At 42.4% G+C, this 17,269-nt stretch overlaps 2 protein-coding genes across 3 annotated transcripts in view; both read left to right on the forward strand.

Moving 5' to 3' along the window:
• srgap2 (SLIT-ROBO Rho GTPase activating protein 2) overlaps positions 1 to 3,760 on the forward strand; it is a 53,434-nt gene extending 49,674 nt beyond the window's left edge. For both annotated transcript variants that reach the window (XM_070841400.1, XM_070841408.1), the window contains exons 21-23: positions 127 to 358; positions 451 to 561; positions 659 to 3,760. In XM_070841400.1, the coding sequence (XP_070697501.1) occupies positions 127 to 358; positions 451 to 561; positions 659 to 1,222 (907 nt within the window). In that variant the 3' untranslated portion in view covers positions 1,223 to 3,760. The remainder of the gene's footprint in view (positions 1 to 126; positions 359 to 450; positions 562 to 658) is intronic.
• Positions 3,761 to 5,819: 2,059 nt separating this feature from the next.
• ikbke (inhibitor of nuclear factor kappa B kinase subunit epsilon) lies at positions 5,820 to 15,978 on the forward strand. The gene is made up of 21 exons (XM_070844405.1): positions 5,820 to 6,058; positions 6,523 to 6,622; positions 6,867 to 7,004; positions 7,153 to 7,282; positions 7,358 to 7,539; positions 8,857 to 9,017; positions 9,344 to 9,454; positions 9,565 to 9,744; positions 10,724 to 10,920; positions 11,213 to 11,271; positions 11,401 to 11,492; positions 11,606 to 11,707; positions 12,030 to 12,087; positions 12,839 to 12,951; positions 13,021 to 13,097; positions 13,180 to 13,219; positions 13,319 to 13,420; positions 14,159 to 14,255; positions 14,423 to 14,514; positions 14,618 to 14,689; positions 14,816 to 15,978. The coding sequence occupies exons 2-21, from the start codon at positions 6,524 to 6,526 to the stop codon at positions 14,877 to 14,879; spliced, it is 2,166 nt and encodes a 721-aa protein (XP_070700506.1). The 5' UTR covers positions 5,820 to 6,058; position 6,523; the 3' UTR covers positions 14,880 to 15,978.
• The last annotated feature ends 1,291 nt before the right edge of the window (positions 15,979 to 17,269 follow it).

A 17,269-nucleotide genomic window follows, 5' to 3' on the forward strand; every position in this document is an offset into this window, starting at 1 on the left:
CCATAAACAGAAGATTTCTTCCTTATGGTTTTGGGTTTGTTTTTTATTTTGGCTGACCCCTTGAACCCAATCACAGCACCACAGTAAGAAATAGAACAATATAGCTGAAGTACTTGTCTCACTCAGGCTGAGGAAACGTCCGGAGTCCGGGAGCATCCGAAGGACCTTCCGGGGCTCAGAGAGCGACAGTACCAGTCCAGGAGCCAGCGGAGGAGGAGGAGGAGGAGGAGGAGGAGGGGTGAGAACAGCTTCTCTTCCTGTTGGTGGGGCTCTGGTGAAAGAAACTGGAGACAAACGGCCCGTCAGTGCACACAGCATCCTCAACTCAGTCACCCGCCACTCTTCTCTCAAGACCAAGGTAGTGTAACATCTTGTGTTCAAAAAATGAATGTAGTTAATGGACAATTTTGCTTAATTGAGCATTGAATTGAGGGCATTATCAACATTTAGGTGGAGAGTCCACAGTTACGGAAGACTACTACAGCGGGGCGCTCTAAGAGCTTCAGCAACCACAGACCACTGGAGCCTGAGGTCATTGCCCAGGTGGAGCACAGCTCACAGGTACTACTCCGTTTCATAGATCAGTTACAGTCCCATCTGCTACTTTGTGCAATTGTATGCACAAGGTAATATTCACTTTTACGTCTGCCTTTTGCAGGACATTGAGGCTGCGATGAGCTCTGCCCTGAGTGAGCTCAGTAAGCTGGAGAGACAGAGCACCTCGAAGCATACACACACCCCTGACGTGGTCCTGGACACACTGGAGCAGCTGAAAGGTGTGAGTGGTGGAGGAGGAGGAGGAGCCTCAGAGCCCTCCAGTCCACTCCACTCCCGTCTCTTACGGGACAGTGAGGGTGGTTCCTCACATGCCCACCCACTCCAGCGTAGCGCCTCGTCCGCCAGCGACGTGCCCTCCTCCTTCCGCCCCGCCAAGAGCCAGCCGCGGAGCCCCTTGCCCTCTGTCACATCCCCGTCTCTCTCCACTTCCTCCCTCTCCTCATCTGTACCTTCCTTTAGAGAGCTGCGCCCCCCAGCGACGAGGCCCAAGCCAGTGGTGTTCCCAAAGAGCGGAGGAGGAGGTGGCAGTCCAGCCACGGGCTCCCCGACCTCTACTGTGCCCCCTACGCCACCACCTCCGCCTGCAGGCCATACACACTCTCTCCCTCACACCCCCCCTCCTCCACCTCCACCCCAGTCTAGCGACAAATCCTGCCCGGCTTAGGACCTCCCAATTTGATCCACTTTACTGATTCTCACAAACTCCTACAGCTCTTCTACCAGGTGCAGAAAGCACTTAATTTGTTTTACACGAGACCTAACCCACAACTCATGTGTAGCATTCACTTCTAGGTGTCCAGGCGAGTTCTTAAGTCGCTGTGTTCCCTTTAGAGTGTCAAGAGTTATTTCCGCCCTCTCCTGGCAGCTCTGCTTACTACAGGCCAACTATTACAGGGCACAGATTAGTTAACACCCTTCAAAGACACTTCTTTTTCTTTGCCACCACAGAGATTCCAGGGATGGATTTAAAGTCTTTTCACAAGGGAACAGGACTCAGGATAGGCACCTACAGACCTACAGCTTACATACACTAGTTTGTGATGTTTGAAAAATGTGTTTGAGTGGGCGTGCATGAGTGTTACTTGCCTTTACATACAGATCTAAGTGAGGAACAAAAAGCACTGTTTGATTTTGTATAGTAGACATGACAGTTTTTTTTTTTCTTTTTATTGACCCATGACTAGCAGACTGGAAGGGAGTGTTTGATTCCTGAGAATAGACTGTGAAATGCTAAGCTCTCACTCTGTGTAAAAATGAAACACTGACTTGCTGCTTCAGAAGTGGATGACTGGAGATAAAGGTGGACTTTCGGAATGATGAAAAGAGAGAAAACTGGGCCAAATATCAGTGTAAGTCATGTGATCAAGAGCTTTATTTTATCTCTTCCTCCAGTGTTTGATATGTTGGTGATTTTTTTTTAATTGCTGTTCAGTACTAGTACAATAAAAGCAAAAGGAGCATAGCAGGAGCAGCATTCTCCAAAACCTAACATGGCCAATAGTAGTTCTAAGTCCAAACATAGCAATAAAAATAATAAAAGCTGGCAGTTTGATGCATTATGCTGCTTCTTTCCTGCAGCTTTATTGTGTATGTAGAGGACCACTGAAACCCAGCATTTTTGTAGGTTATATTGGACTGTACACACACACACTAACACATTTTTTCCCCAAATGTGTGTGTGTGTGGTGGTGTTTTGTGGCAGCTAAACGCCTTTCAGGTTTTCCTTGCATGCTGGGGCCATCGACAGCAGCCACGATGGCGAGCTGGCTGATTGCATCAGTTTATATAGCTGCAGTACCAGCTTCAGAAACAACGTTACGGCTTGCTCCTTTAACTATATACTTCAGACTTAACAGTAAAAAGGGTTTTAGTAATCTAATGGTGTGTATGTATGTTTAATAATCATGATGATAACTGGAAGCATGGAGTTGAGGATCCTCCTGAGTGTGTGTAGATAGAAGCACAACCAACCACCTCATCCAATGCGTTCTTAAGCAAAGTTTCCCTTTTTATTTTCTTTTTTTTCCAGTTGTTGATCATTGCTCAGAATCTGTAATGGTAAAATGTTGAACTGTGTAGCTGTCTGGGTGTGTGCATGTGTGAGCATGCGTGGATGTAGAGTATGTATGCACCTCACCTCATCCCGCCCCCGCCCACCCATCGTAAAGGGATGCCACCCGACAGCAACTGTCTGGAGACACACAGGAAAACACTTCTCCCGTGTTCTGGAGTACCAGCAGCCTTAGTGCTGAATGAATATGCACTGGGTACATGAGGCCAGATGAAAAGCCTGCAGGGATACATGAAACGTCGCCTCGTCCACAGTCACTGCTTTAACGACACCAGTGACAGACCAGCTTTAAGAAAGGAGACGAGAAAACTCAATTCCAAGGACTTAAACTTTTCTTTTTTTATGATATTTGCTAATATGTACCTTTGCGAAATTAGATCTGATGATGAATTAAGGAATATGTGAATAATTCTGCAAACACTGACTTCAGAAGTGGACACATGCCATTCAGGGTAAACTGAATAAAGCCTTTCTTGTTGTATTTCACCTTTGTGAAGAAGTATTGAATTAACTTTGCCCAGGTTCCAGTTCTCCCAGATATACAGCACATACTGCATTCCCGTATGCTCTCTACCAGGTAATGAATTATAATTGTTATGGGGTTTTTTATCTCTGTATACTGTTTGTGTATTACCTGGTGTATTTGTGTTGCTCTTACCTCATCAACTGGAGGGAGTGTGACTGTGTGCATGTGTTTGTGGTGAGAGATGAACCCACCTTTATCAACATGCACACTCTCGCACATACAGACATGCATGTGGTTGGTTGGTGTGTTTCGTCCCGACTGTGCTGTTAAGGGGAGCCGGGACCCTCTTCGATCTCAAATCAATCATCGTGCACTTGAACAACGTTGTTTGCGTGTGAACTAACTGTGTGGGGATGATTTGTCGGAATTGAATATTGTTAAATATGCATTTTTGTGTCCATTTGAAAACAGCAGAACTAAAAAAAAGACTGTAATGTCAAATCTATTTATAGTTGTCTCTGTATTACTGGAGAATCCTGTGTTCAGATGTACTTTGTATATACAATGTTGTACATTACAGAGGTACACTCTTTTTTGGTACAATATTGTACAGTAATAGCAATAGTAGTTTAATCAAATAGGCCTTATATAATTCTATGTGTAGTTCTTGTAGTAGATCTGTTTTTTAATAAACATTGCTTGCTATAAAGATTCTCGAATCCTTTGTTTTTAATAATACAGAAAATATTACATATTATTGATTAAAAATAATGATAGAATACACTGAAATCTATTTATCCTGTGAGGGATCAAGAGTAAAAAGCACAAAGACACAAAGTGCTGCACAAATTGAGGGGTTTCATTAACCAACATGTTTTGCTGGTCTATTGGAAACCAAACCTACTTAAGCTGTGTAGACGGAAGAGAAGCTTTAAACAAAACTGAGGTCAAAGGGGTCCTCTAGTGGTTTGGTGTTGCACTTTCGTGAAGCTGGGAGACCTGCAAGAAGCAGATAAAAAAAATATCAGTCAAAACTGAAGCGACAGAGGCCGAGATATTCCTACTTTTAGCCCCTTGTAAGGATGATGCTGTTGGATCCTACATTTCCCAGGATGCAACTCAACAGACTCATTCATTAGAGCCTGCACTGACTCATAAATATTCACCTCTTTAAAACTCCACACCTCTAGTTTGCAATGCATACTTTCTGTTAAAAAAGAAAAAAAGCCCAGTCTGAGATGAAAAATAAAACCCTACTGACATCATCAGGGTTATTTTTTTCAAACTGTAGTTCCCACCAGAGCCACAGGAGATATTATACAACAGAGAATGACTCATAGTGTCGAGTAAACTGAACTTCATGTGCAAAATCTCTGGAGTGCCCCTTCAGTAGAAGACAGCTACATGAAAAAGCCCCTCAAGCGCCTAAGAAGTGACCTGTAGACAGTAAACAAGGAAAAGGGTTAGTCAGATACAAAATTACATATCAACACTGAACAATATTAATCTTATTACTATTTTACTTGATTACTTGATAACTGAACTTCTGTGACTCACAAGAAATTACCTAATATGCCTGCAAGAGTTTCAAACATGGAGCTACGCAGATGTTAAATTTGTATTTATTTGTGTAACTGTGGAAAAGAGGACACTGGTATCAGATCAGTACTCAGTATCAGCACATACCTTGAGGTGAGGGATTGGGAGAGAAAAACTTGTATGGGTGCATTTTATAGGGGTAAAAATGTAAAAGTACAAACATTTGGTAAACTACAAATCCCACAGATCACCTGTCCAGTCTGTGCATTTCCTACTTGAGCAGCAAAAGCTGCACATTTACCCTCCTTTTGTCTTCAGTAATATTGTCTGGACTAATTCACGTGCATCAAACAATCATATCAAACTATTACAGCAGGAGCTATGTGGATTTAGCTGACAGAGGCTCAGAAATGGTTAAATATATCAAAACATGAACTATGAGTCCCTCACAGCAGCCATAATGGTCCCTCTTTAGGTGTTTGGGGAAGATGAATTAGGCTGTAGGTGCTTTGACCCAGTGAATTGTCCCGATGTGATCCTGGATATGATGACCTGACTCTTCTTATGATACATTCATACTGTGATCGGAAATCTGTCACATGTTGTATGTCTGAAACTTTGCTTTGTAATCACAATGAGTTGTTAGAGGTATCACTGTTTTTTCCTTGTTAAATAATCATCATATTTCATCATCATCATCATCATCATCATCATCATCATCATCATACATAGACTGTATGGTCCTTCACTGTGGGTGAACCGTGATGAGTTCACGGCCCGATGCTCTCAAATGTATCTCAAGGAAACAACTGATTATGACTGTAAACCTGCTGATTGTCCTTCCAAATACCAGGGAATAGTAAGGGTGGAAAACCTGGATTAGTTTCCCTTTAATCTGGATGGGTGTGGGGGGCCCAGGACCCCCCAGGACCCCCCAGGCAAAGGGCCCCAGCATGCGGCTCTGTGCTCTCTGAGAGTGGAACATTTGGGAAGTTGAGGCGGAGGGAGAAGCTGTCATGTTTGCACTTGGCTGCATTTCCGCCTTCATCCACGGACCAGAGGCCGCCCTGTGTGACAACCACACATCCTGAAACAGACGTGACAAAGCAGTGCTGCCTGCTGCCGAAGTCTGCGGGTTCAGTCTATTGCGCCACAGTTGTCGCCCCGGTCCTGCAGGTACCTCACCTGTCCGGAGAGCAGCCCTTCCCGCAGGTATGCTGCTGTCTCCGCTCGGCACCGCGGAAGAAGTGTCACCCGTGGGCGTCTTGTGTTTTCACCTAAATGGGATTTACCGTCAAGTGTTGAAGCTGTGACTGACGAGACGAGGTTATTTTCTTGGTAAACAGCCTGCACAGTGTTTAAGGGCTACCGGGGACATTTGCTAGAGGACTTCTGTTAAAACACGGCTAGCTACAGCAGTCCAGGTAAGCTAACATTACAGCTAGCTTTCACTTTAGTTACTCAGTTAAAATGAACTTGCTAAATAGCTGTTAGCTGTCCACTAAGTAGCATAGTTACTAACATATTTAGTTGTTAATTGTTGGTAAAGTTTACAGTCTACAGATACTGAGCTAAAACAATGTAAAAGTGTAGTTAGCTCATATGTAGCTTAGCTAACTGTCTGTAAACATCTCCATAAGGAATTCAGTGTGTCTATGGTAGCTTAGAGTTTGGGATGTCTGTGCTGTCATGGTGTTGTTATAAGTTACTTCTAGCAACTAACTAGTTAGTGTGTAGCTCCTTTTTTCTGTATTTCATAATTGATTTAGGATGTTTTTTTTTATCCCTTTAAGTACACCTAGACAAAGAGGACTTGTGTTTCTCCCCAGTCTGTGTTAATGTTTCTCTATTTCTCTGTTTAATTATTATCAATGTTGCTTCCCCCCAGTATGTCAGGGATAACAGCCAGTACAACAAACTACCTGTGGTCTTCACAAGATGTGCTGGGACAGGGGGCTACTGCCAGTGTCTACAAGGCACGCAACAAGGTGGGAATCCACACTGTGGATGATTTATTATCGCAACACACTGTCAAGTTGTTATTCACCGTCGATCAGCTCGTTTACGTCACTGCTGCCTTAAACTCTGATGTTTCAGCCCACGTTTTGGCTCCAAAGCGACATCAGGATGTGTGATTAGAAAAGGTTGTGGTTGCAGTGCTGATGCGGCCTGTTAATGACGTTCATACATGATGCTGTGATGTGTTGTGCTGGTGTAAATGTGTGTCTGCAGAGATCCGGTGAGCTGGTGGCTGTCAAGGTGTTTAATGTGGTGAGCTACAACCGCCCCCATGAGGTCCAGATGAGAGAGTTTGAGATGCTGAGGAAGCTCAACCACAGCAATATTGTCAGACTGTTCACTGTGGAGGAGGTACGGCTACCACGAGAGGAGCAAAGACCAAAACAAAGTTTTAGTATCAAATCAATCAAGTATTCAATTTGTTGTTTTTCCTAATATTTTTATAATGTTTACAGTGTTGAAGGACGCGCAGCTCACCTCCTAATGTCTCGCTCTCTAGCTGCCCTCTAAACAGAAGGTGCTGGTGATGGAGTACTGTTCAGGAGGAAGTCTGCTCAGCCTGCTTGAGGAACCAGAAAATGCTTTTGGCCTGCCTGAAACAGAGTTCCTCACAGTTTTGCAGTGTGTAGGTGGGTGTGTAGCTTGGTTTTCCCAATAATTTCATATAACACAAACTGGAGCATTGTTCTCTTTCTTCTCCTCAGTGCAGGGGATGAACCACCTGAGAGAAAATGGAGTGGTACACCGAGACATTAAGCCCGGCAACATCATGCGGCAGGTTGGAGAAGATGGCAAATCTTTTTACAAGCTGACTGACTTTGGAGCAGCAAGAAAGCTGGATGATGATGAAAAGTTTGTGTCTATCTACGGAACTGAAGAGTATCTGGTAAGATTGATTAAAATGGGAACATCCAATCAAAAATGACTTTTGTTTTTTCATTAAAGTAACTTAGATAGATAGATTATAGGGTGTCCTTAACATTTGACCATATTTCATTAAAATGTGTGAGGTACTTTTTGATAAATCCTGCAAACTAAACCCGAAACAGGTCTGAGAACATAACCCACTTGGTGAAGGTCATAAACAACAAAAGATGAGCCCACAAGAAACGCTGGTGGAAATTACATTTTCATAAACCACTTTGATGTCTCCGCAGTTGTGTTATAGAGATTTGTTTCCACCCTGTGTTGTGTGCAGAGTTCTCGTGCATCACGTTTAGTACAGGTTAGCCCGCAGGCAATCTCAACATATCCTGTCACATTCATATTCCATTGCTGTAGCCTTAAAGAGCACAAGACGAGTTTATGAACAGAAAACCTTTTTGTTGCCTCAGTGGAGGGGAACATTACTGAGAAAGTGCATTCGTGCTCACCTGATGTCCTGCACAAATAAAGGCAGCAAAGTCATTTAAAAAAAAAAAAAAAGTGATAAAATAACATTACATCACTGGTTATAAGATTATTGCACATCGGGTAACCTTCTTATTCAGTTCAGTTTTCCTCCAGGGAAAGCTTTCAAGGTTTGGTAGCAGAAACAGCATTGCCGTTTGCCTTTGTAATAATAGCTTTTCCTGAGAAAATAAGGCACTTGTATGTTAGTATTACATTTCCTTCCTGGTGCCCATTTTCACAGCCTTATGTATGCAACCAGTGTAGTCTCTATCACTCTCAGTAATTCAGTTGCTTCCTTTTGTACTGTAGTTGTTTGTAACTTGTTCCTTTCTACATGAGGATAGCTTACCCTCTAAACATTTATCTGAATTTCTACCTGTTGCATGTGATTAGTGTTTGTTGTAAACCCCACCACTGCATGTAAATCCCCTCCAGCTTGATGTGAAAATCCTGTATAACCAGTGGTTTCATGGTGAAGACAGCCTGACTGTGTTGAAAAGGCTTTGTGAAGCTCAGATCTTGATGTCTCAAAGCAATTTGTATTATCAAGACTGTGTGGCCCTCTAGTGGACAAATGGATAAATGTTATAGTCACTGTATGTGCGGATTAAATAATTGGTTGGGCTATTTATAAAAGCAACCACACATTATACTGTTACATTTCTGCATGTTACTAAATGTGATGTTCCCTAACCAGGAGTCTTCCTGGTGAAGAATACATGTGAACACAAAACACTGTTACACTGACCGTACCACCACCTCCGCAGACTTTCATGAGTCTCATCTTCTGTGTATTTCTGTGTGTGTGCAGCACCCAGACATGTATGAGCGTGCTGTGCTGCGTAAGCCTCATCAGAAGTCCTACGGAGTGAGCGTCGACCTGTGGAGTATTGGTGTGACATTTTACCATGCTGCCACTGGGAGTCTTCCCTTCACACCGTACGGAGGACCCCGCAGGAACAAGCCCACCATGTAAGTCACTACATAAGGTATGAAAAGGTAAATCACAGACCACACATGGATGATAGCAGCACTGAGTATCGAACACCATCCCTTGAGCTATGGGAAATGAAGTAATTATACTTCCCTATCAGTATTTGAAAACATACCACCAGTACATGGCTTTTTTTCCTTTGTTAATGAAAACACCACTCAACTCACCACTTAACTGTGCCAGAGGCTTAGATTTCTCTCGGACAAAGATGCTTTGCTGCATGTTGTTTCTTTTTGGGGTATCAGGTAGAACCTGAATGTCCATCAATGATCCGTCAGCCTGATGTGTTTGTTTTGTCATGTAGGTTCAAAATAACTACAGAGAAGCCTGTGGGGGCAATAGCTGGAATACAACGAGTGGCAGACGGACCTATAGAGTGGAGCTACAACCTACCTCACAGCTGTCAACTCTCACAGTATGTCGCATACTGTAAAGAGCATTTCAACATGCATCTTAGAGACTCTTTAATGAGAACATGCTGTTTTCTTTTCATTATTATCTCCATCTCTGTCTGTCTGTCTGAAGGGGTCTGACGGTGCAGCTGGTTCCAGTACTAGCAGGTATACTAGAGGCTGACCAGGAGAGGTGTTGGGGCTTCGATCAGTTCTTCACAGCCACCACAGACATACTGCAGCGGCAGCCGGTTCACCTCTTCTCTCTGCAACAGGCCACAGCGCATTGCATCTACATACACCACTATAACACGTAAGTCAGAGGGGACTTTTTAAATTGTATCACACTGAAATAAGAAGTATTTTTCACCAGTTATCAGGTGGCAGATTTTTGCAGGAAAGAAGACAAGGATGCCACAACTTCCTCATGTCTTAATATTGTGCAAACTGCAGAATTCTACCCATATTTGTCCTATTTTGAGATAATGTTGATTTCACAACAGGAAAGAAGGGAAAAGGGTTAGTATTCATGGCTGCACAAAGCTTGTTGCGTACAGTGCTATGCACGTATTTTCCTGACCTTTAATTGTTCTTGGCCTGTTCATTTGATGTTTTTGTTTACTTTACACCATAGCACAAGAGTAGGTGGGGATTTAGAACAAAGTGGATTCTTTTAAATGATGTAGTGGAAGGTGGGATGTTGGCATTTTGGTCAAACATTGAATCAGTTATTGACAACATGACTCATTAAGTTTAGGATTCCACCAACCAGACAAAAAAAAACCAAAGCAATTGCGGAATCATTCCGAACAATTGGTATGATGCTTTTAATGTGATAATGGGAATGATTATTTTACAGTAGAGTCTCTCCTGATCACTCGATCATATCTGTAGTTCACAGTTTGCTCATGTGAAGGCTTTCCTGCTCAGTTGATTGAATCCCTGCAGGGCTGAGAGTCTGGAAAAACAGAGTATATGTGTGTTGTACATGTGCAGTTTCTAATTAGAGGCACACAATGTGATGTGGGCTGAATCATGACTGTAAATGATTGAGTTACATTTTACGTTGGTGAATCAGGAAATTATTTCCATAACGCAGTTTGGATGTTTTGTAAGCAATTATGTCTTATTGTTCATGCAGCCAACAGCCTCTGATAATATTGTTGTTATTGCCACATCTATGTAAATGTAGCCTCATTTGGTTAACCTTAGTCAAACAAAGTAAAGGCTATGACATGTTCATAGTTGCTGCAGTGACTAAGAGCACTGCCCTTATCTTGAACTCCTCTCAGGGTGTCAGTATTCTTTGAGGAGGTGGCATCTCAGACTGGTGTAGGAGTGCAGCTGCAACATCTGCTGTACCTGGGTCACGACCTCCCTCTGGAGGGCAGCATGAAGGTGGTCAACCTCCCGCATACACTGTTCGCACGGCCCCTCATTCTGCTCAGCAACGGGCCTGAAGCAAATACAAGCCTGCCCTTCAGAGAACGTAAGACAATCTGAGACACATATCTTTCTGTGAAGTCTTAAGCTTTCCTCTTCTTTAATCTTTGCTGTTCCGCTAGGGAGATTTGAAAAAGTTTTGAGGTGTATTCCAGCGTCCCACTTACTTACATAAATATCTTTGTGAATGAGCTGTATTGGGCAAGTTTATTTCTGTAGTTGCTAGATTCTTTAGAGGTTATTAATGCAGTTATTAATGCCCAGGCACACATAGGTACACGCTGTTACAGTACAGTCATCATTTTTGGAGTGTGGGGTTTTTTTTCTCTCCTCTGTAGCAGAGACTCCAATCATCCCATCCAGGTTTGACGTTATGGCAGACTACAACTTCTCCAAGGTACCGCTGCTCCACCGATTTTCTCCCCTCCCCTCCATTCCTATTATGTTATTTTTTTAATTCTAATTGTGTATAGCAACCCTCCAACTCATTATTTAGTATCTTCTGTAACCTCCCACTCCTCTGTAGGTAATAGTGGGAGTGGTCCACCAGTATCTGAGGATAGTAAAGTTGTTGCACAACCACCGAGAGCTGCTGCTGCAAGGATACTACAGCTACATGTGAGGCGCACACATGCTAAAATACAGATTATTTATTTAAGAGAAATACCTCCACGGTTATGTAATGACCCCTGTCAAACTCCTTCTCCCCTCTGGTTCTCTCTTTTCCTCAGGATGAGGTTGCGCAGGGAGTGCGGCGAAGTGATGAACAGTATTACAATGATAACCATCAGACTGCAGTCTTGCCTCAGTGTAGAACAGAGGACTCGCACACTGTGAGTATGTCTAGACACTCTAAAGGGGAATCTGTGATTTCTTGCTTGGGGTGATTAACTGCACAGATAAACATTTGAATGGCATGCATTATGATACACAGCAGTCAGGAAAATAGACTTATACTTGCTTTTTGAGGTTGAATTTGCCATTGTGTGTGTGTTGTAATTTTGGATTGCTTATTGTATGAATTTAGTATGTTCTGACATGTGTAATTTGTTGACACTTGTAGAGAAATCACATATTTTTTATTGTCATAATCTAATTTACAGCCTCCTCCTTTTTCCCCCTATTTCTTCCCATATCTGTTGTATCTTTTGATAGAGGCCATTACGCTTCAGAAGACCAAGCTTTAGCTGATAACAGTCACAAGCTGCAGCTGGTGAGTGGCGTTAGGAAGAAGCATCACAAAAAACAGCTTAACCTGACGTGGCTGATGGAAATGTTGTTGAGAATTGGGTTTTTTTCCTTATTTTTATGCAGTTATTCTTTCATGAATATCAGAATCAGAATTAGGATTATTTCCAAGTGAGTTTTCACATAACAATGAATTTACATTGGTGTATTGGTGCATAATCAAGAAACATGAATATAAAATATAAAACTCTATAATAGAGACATTCACAATACAGAATATCAGAAAAAATAATAAAATTGTACACTATATCTGTTACATCCTATACCTTCAATAGTTGTATGTTGCAGAGATGAATCAAATATTGCGTGGATAAACAGATCCACACAGAATAAGTCAGATGTTAAAGCACTGGAGCCTCCCAACAATCATGTTTCATCTGGGCGTATATAATGAATGGGGAAAAAGACAAATCCAGCCTTCTAGACAGACACATTCCAGTAAATAGTAAAAAATCACGAGGTTTGACAGAGAGTCATAATTAATTCAAACCCACAACACATGCAAAAACAGTGAATTCTAATCAACCAGGATGCCCAAGGAGTATACATTACCATATGCCTGAGTGATAAGACTGATTAGATAGAGGTGCAACACTGCCATACTCTCACATTTGCTGTAAATGTAAACTAATTCAGGATAAAGCGCTTCAAATCATTCATTTTGTGGCAAAGTTGTTGATTGAGATATCAGAATCCCTGGCTGCCTCTCTCCACAGGTCCATGAGCACTTGCCAATATACGCCGCTGGCATCCAGGAGTTTCAGAACCGATTGGACCATCTGCAGATAGAGCAGGCCAAGCTAGCAGAGACACTGGCCAATGACAAGAGGTACTCAACAGGGACTCAAAGCCTCAGGGTGTTTTTACAGGTTGAACTCTGACCTCTTGTCTCCCACAGCTGTCAGAAGATGGAGATGCTGCTCCAGAAGATAATGGCCATTCATCAGCATTATCGTAAAGACAGACTTACTGGCAGTATGTATGTTTCCTTGTGTTTTTCACTCTTTGTTTGTGATCAAATTGACAGTATCTCACTCTTTTCTTATTTTCACCATAGAGTTGGCATATAACGATGAGCAGATCCACAAGTTTGAGAAGTAAGTATGCGTCCACACGGCTGCTGTCCTGCTCTCTCAGCCTGCCCAGCGTTTTATTCCCAGCCCTTCTGTAATCTGCTTTTCACTCCCCCATCCCAGAATCCACCTGTCATCCCACATTAAGCGAGTGAAAGCTCTCTTTAGAGAAGACTGCGTGCAGAGATACAAAGAGCTTTTGGCCTCGACGAGGACGTGGAGCAGGTCAGCGCAGGCACTCAAGTCACGTTTTTCAAGTCCAAACACAGTGGAGACTTTGGACCAGATTCACCTCAGCGGTCTGATCCAAAGCACGCTTGATTATTTACAGCAAGTTTGTTTGGTTTGACAGCCATTCACACAGATGATGAAAGCTTATATGGAGAAGATTAACACAGGACAGTAGGACCTTGGTATTCAGCAGTCCGTCTCAAACAGATTAAGTTGGCAGTCATTATTAATCCTCACATCACAGTTGTTAAGCAACTGATGTTGAAATTGTACATTTTATTACTCTTGACTCTACTAAAGTTTCCATTTAAATCTTTTTTATATTGCTTAAAATGGCTGCATAAAATGGTCTCTTTGTGTTTTTCTCATCCACCAACACCTATTTTGCTCCTGTGTTAACAAAATATTTGCAGAACTACTATTTAGCAGATCTACTCATTTCAAACAAATCAGTGAGATGGTTGCATCTCACACACTGAAATGAGGCTTTGCAGACACGGAGGAACTGTTGGCTTGATTAACGTTTGTGAACTAAAACTGGTTAATGTTCTAGTATTGTTTTGGCTTTAAGAGAAAGGTCTAATAAGACGGACATGATAAAATACAATTCAAAAAATTCAAAACTGCTTAATTGTGGAATACATTTTTTTGTTCACAATTGTCCATAGCAGGTTTAAAATTTCAAATGTTGTAAAGACGGCAGCTTTGACTGACTGAAGTGTGTGTTTGCAGTGTTTTACTGGAGATGCAGACACGACTGCAGGACTTCAGTTCTTTCTCCACAGGCTTGCTGGCAGACCTGGAAATGAGTGATCAGCGCCAAAACGAGGTAAACTTTTGACTTTCTCTCCGTCTCTGCAGCTCAGATCAAGCACAATAATATATATTCTTGCCCTGATTAGTAAAAGTTATTCATTATTTTGAATTTTTATTTAGTTGGATAGATTTGGGAGTATTAGCATCTCAGCGATGTAACATCTCATCAATCCTCCTCAGGCTCTGGACAGAATCCTTTTCAATCTGCAGACCAAGAGTGCAACACAACAGCCTGGGGTCACACCCACAGCCAAGGATCAGATGGTCTCTAGGTATGTCTTTGTGTGTGTTAGTGTGTGTGTGTGTGTGTGTGTGTGTGTGCGAGATAGAGACGGTTACCCGATTGCCCTGATAACATATCTCCCTTTGCTGTAGGATGCATCGGCTGAAGGATGAAATGGAGATTTTGGTGAGAGAACTTCAGTGTAACAACAACATTATTGAGAGGTCAGTGAAGCGACTCACTCGTCTGTGCATCTCATCTGTCAAAAGTCACCCCCTCCTCCACCCCCCCTAATATAATGTAGGTCAGAAACCATGATGTTGATTGATTGTATTTGTTCTGTCCTTCAGTCTGGGAGCTGTGAACCCTGCAGCAGCTCTGGAGCCGAACTTGGCCAGACCTTCTACACTGTGACATCTTAACTCTTAAATTCACACACTCTGTCTGACAAGCTGCTTCACGAGCAGTTATGGACAAAGGGCTGGATCTTGTTTCAAGGACTTCCTGCAGGCCGTGTTGTACGAAGAGGAAGCAGCCAAAGACAATCAATAAAATGTGGATCTCAGTTTAGAGATAAGAAGCACAGGATGGAGAAGCAGGGAACGCCACTGATGGATTTTGTGTGTGTGTGTGTGTGTGTGTGTGTGTGTGTGTGTGTGTGTGTGTGTGTGTGTGTGTGTGTGTGTGTGTGTGTGTGTGTGTGTGTGTGTGTGTGTGTGTGTGTGTGTGTGTGTGTGTGTGTGTGTGTGTGTGTGTGTGTGTGTGTGTGTGTGTGTGTGTGTGTGTGTGTGTGGGGCAGCTGAGTACAGCAGTTCGATATAAACCTCATTAATACCTTTAGTACTATTGTATTTCTAATAGGCCGTCATGGTGATGGACTGTCAGGATAAAGAGAAATGAATGCCAACTCAGCTACTAGAGAGTTTTTTTTCAGAGGCTGTGTTTCTTCTTGATCCTGCAGAAGAAGCGCTGCGACATCTGGAAAACCTTAAATGATTAATTTAACCAGACTGACTGTAAATCTCTCTCTGTCTGTGTACGTGTTTGTCTTGAGTCTGTGTGTGTGCTTGTTGAAAGAGGGGCTTCAGTCATCTGCTGTCTTTTTTCCCAATGGTTGATCATTCACGCGGTTTCCCCTGACTTAATTTCTAGGTTGACTTGACTGAGCAGTGCTTGATTACATCATTGATTGCCAGCTTCTCCAAAGCCCACAGGGCAGTAGTCTACAAGTGAAATGTATCTCTATCTTCCTCTTGATGTTCAACTTGAATGATAAGTTATTTCTCTGTGTTCTATCATAGGGTTTCCACTGTGAAAGATAAGTAACAGAATCAGGGAAGTGTGGCCACAGTGTCTCCTCTGGACAGAACTACAGCAAATTCACAGAAACAAAATGACATTAACGCTGGGAAAGCCCCAGGGTTTGTTTATAAAGGGGTCACAGGCGATGCACGAGGTTAGAGAAATACCACTGAATTGACTTTTACTATACTTAAAACTCTTTTGCCACACATTTGGGGTCATTTGTTTATGTCTTGAGAAATTACATTATCTCAGTTGATGAAGTTACAGCAGCTGAATAGTGAAAGTGAAAGCCAATGTATGTTCCCTCTACTAAGTTTACAGTAGCAGCATACCTCTGTGAGGATGAATCGCTGTGTACTGAACAGCAAACTCTCATATTCAGTTACTTTAACATTAAATTCGGTGTGGGTGGGAGTGTCTGTGCTGGGAGCATAAAAGGTTTCAAACAAAACAGAAAACAAATGAGCTGTTGTGACACATCATAGTTCAGAGAATGAAATTGAAAGATTTTCTCTCGACCTGTGTGTGGTTGGTGTGGGTGTCGTCGGGGGCTTTTTCGATTTATTTAGGGGGGGGAAGAGCGTAACTGCCTCTGGTTTTGTGTGGCTCATATGACGTGCTCTTGGCAAAGTGGAAAGTCTGATAACTTTTCTGTTCCTCATCCACACAACAAATGTGACACTGTGTTTTTACCACTTAGGTTTTCTCACTGCTGCTCAGCATGGCAATATTCAGCAAATACTGTAGGCCCACAGTTTTGTCCCGCTGTGTCAGCCCTGTTTCATGTCTGCACATCAATTTTATCAGACATTAAAGGTTTTTTTGCTATTGAGATAACTGATTGTTGTGTAGGTTCAACGGTGACGCCACACTTCTGCCCACACCACTTAAGCACCCACAAAAAAGTATAAATAATTAATTACATTCAATAGATGACTTTCCATTGTCAAACCCCAACCATCAATGTCAAAAGCAGGCACTATATGACATTGTTCTTTAATATTTATAACCACGTTTTTAAAGAAATCTTGACATAGTATGGACAATTTGAATAGGAAACCAAAATCCTTATTATCGTTATTATTATCGTTATGTTCCCTGAGTCATACTTCTTAATCCAGACTGTGGTGGCTCAGCACAGATTCTTCATCTGTGATTGTGGTCTCTGGTTTATGCCAGTCTGCTTTCAGAAGTCTACTTTTAGCACAAGTGGTTTTAGAAGATTATTATTATGACTAAACTTAGAGCAAAGGCCTGGTAGCAATAGTAAAGAAAACAGCTGACAAATTACAGTCAGTTATTAGGAAGTTAAGTGTTGTTATCCAGTGAATTAGTGCTCAGTAATACTTCAGTTAATGCCAAATCAGACCTACAGTGTGAGGAAGGGATTACGGTGCGCGCGCCTGTCTCTTAGATGCGCGCTCACGGTATTTAAAGTGGTCGGATCCCCTGCGTCACTACTACACGCTGCTCGCAGGCGTGAGTTGAGTTTACATTCC

The sequence above is a fragment of the Pempheris klunzingeri genome, chromosome 2, assembly GCF_042242105.1.
Source record: "Pempheris klunzingeri isolate RE-2024b chromosome 2, fPemKlu1.hap1, whole genome shotgun sequence".
Classification (NCBI taxonomy): domain Eukaryota; kingdom Metazoa; phylum Chordata; class Actinopteri; order Acropomatiformes; family Pempheridae; genus Pempheris; species Pempheris klunzingeri.

Coding starts and splice junctions, on each gene's coding strand:
- ikbke (XM_070844405.1), top strand. CDS start 6,524: ATGTCAGGGATAACAGCCAGTACAACAAACTACCTGTGGTCTTCACAA. Junction 10,921..11,212: donor AAGCCTGCCCTTCAGAGAAC/GTAAGACAATCT, acceptor TCTCCTCTGTAG/CAGAGACTCCAATCATCCCA. Junction 12,952..13,020: donor ACACTGGCCAATGACAAGAG/GTACTCAACAGG, acceptor TGTCTCCCACAG/CTGTCAGAAGATGGAGATGC.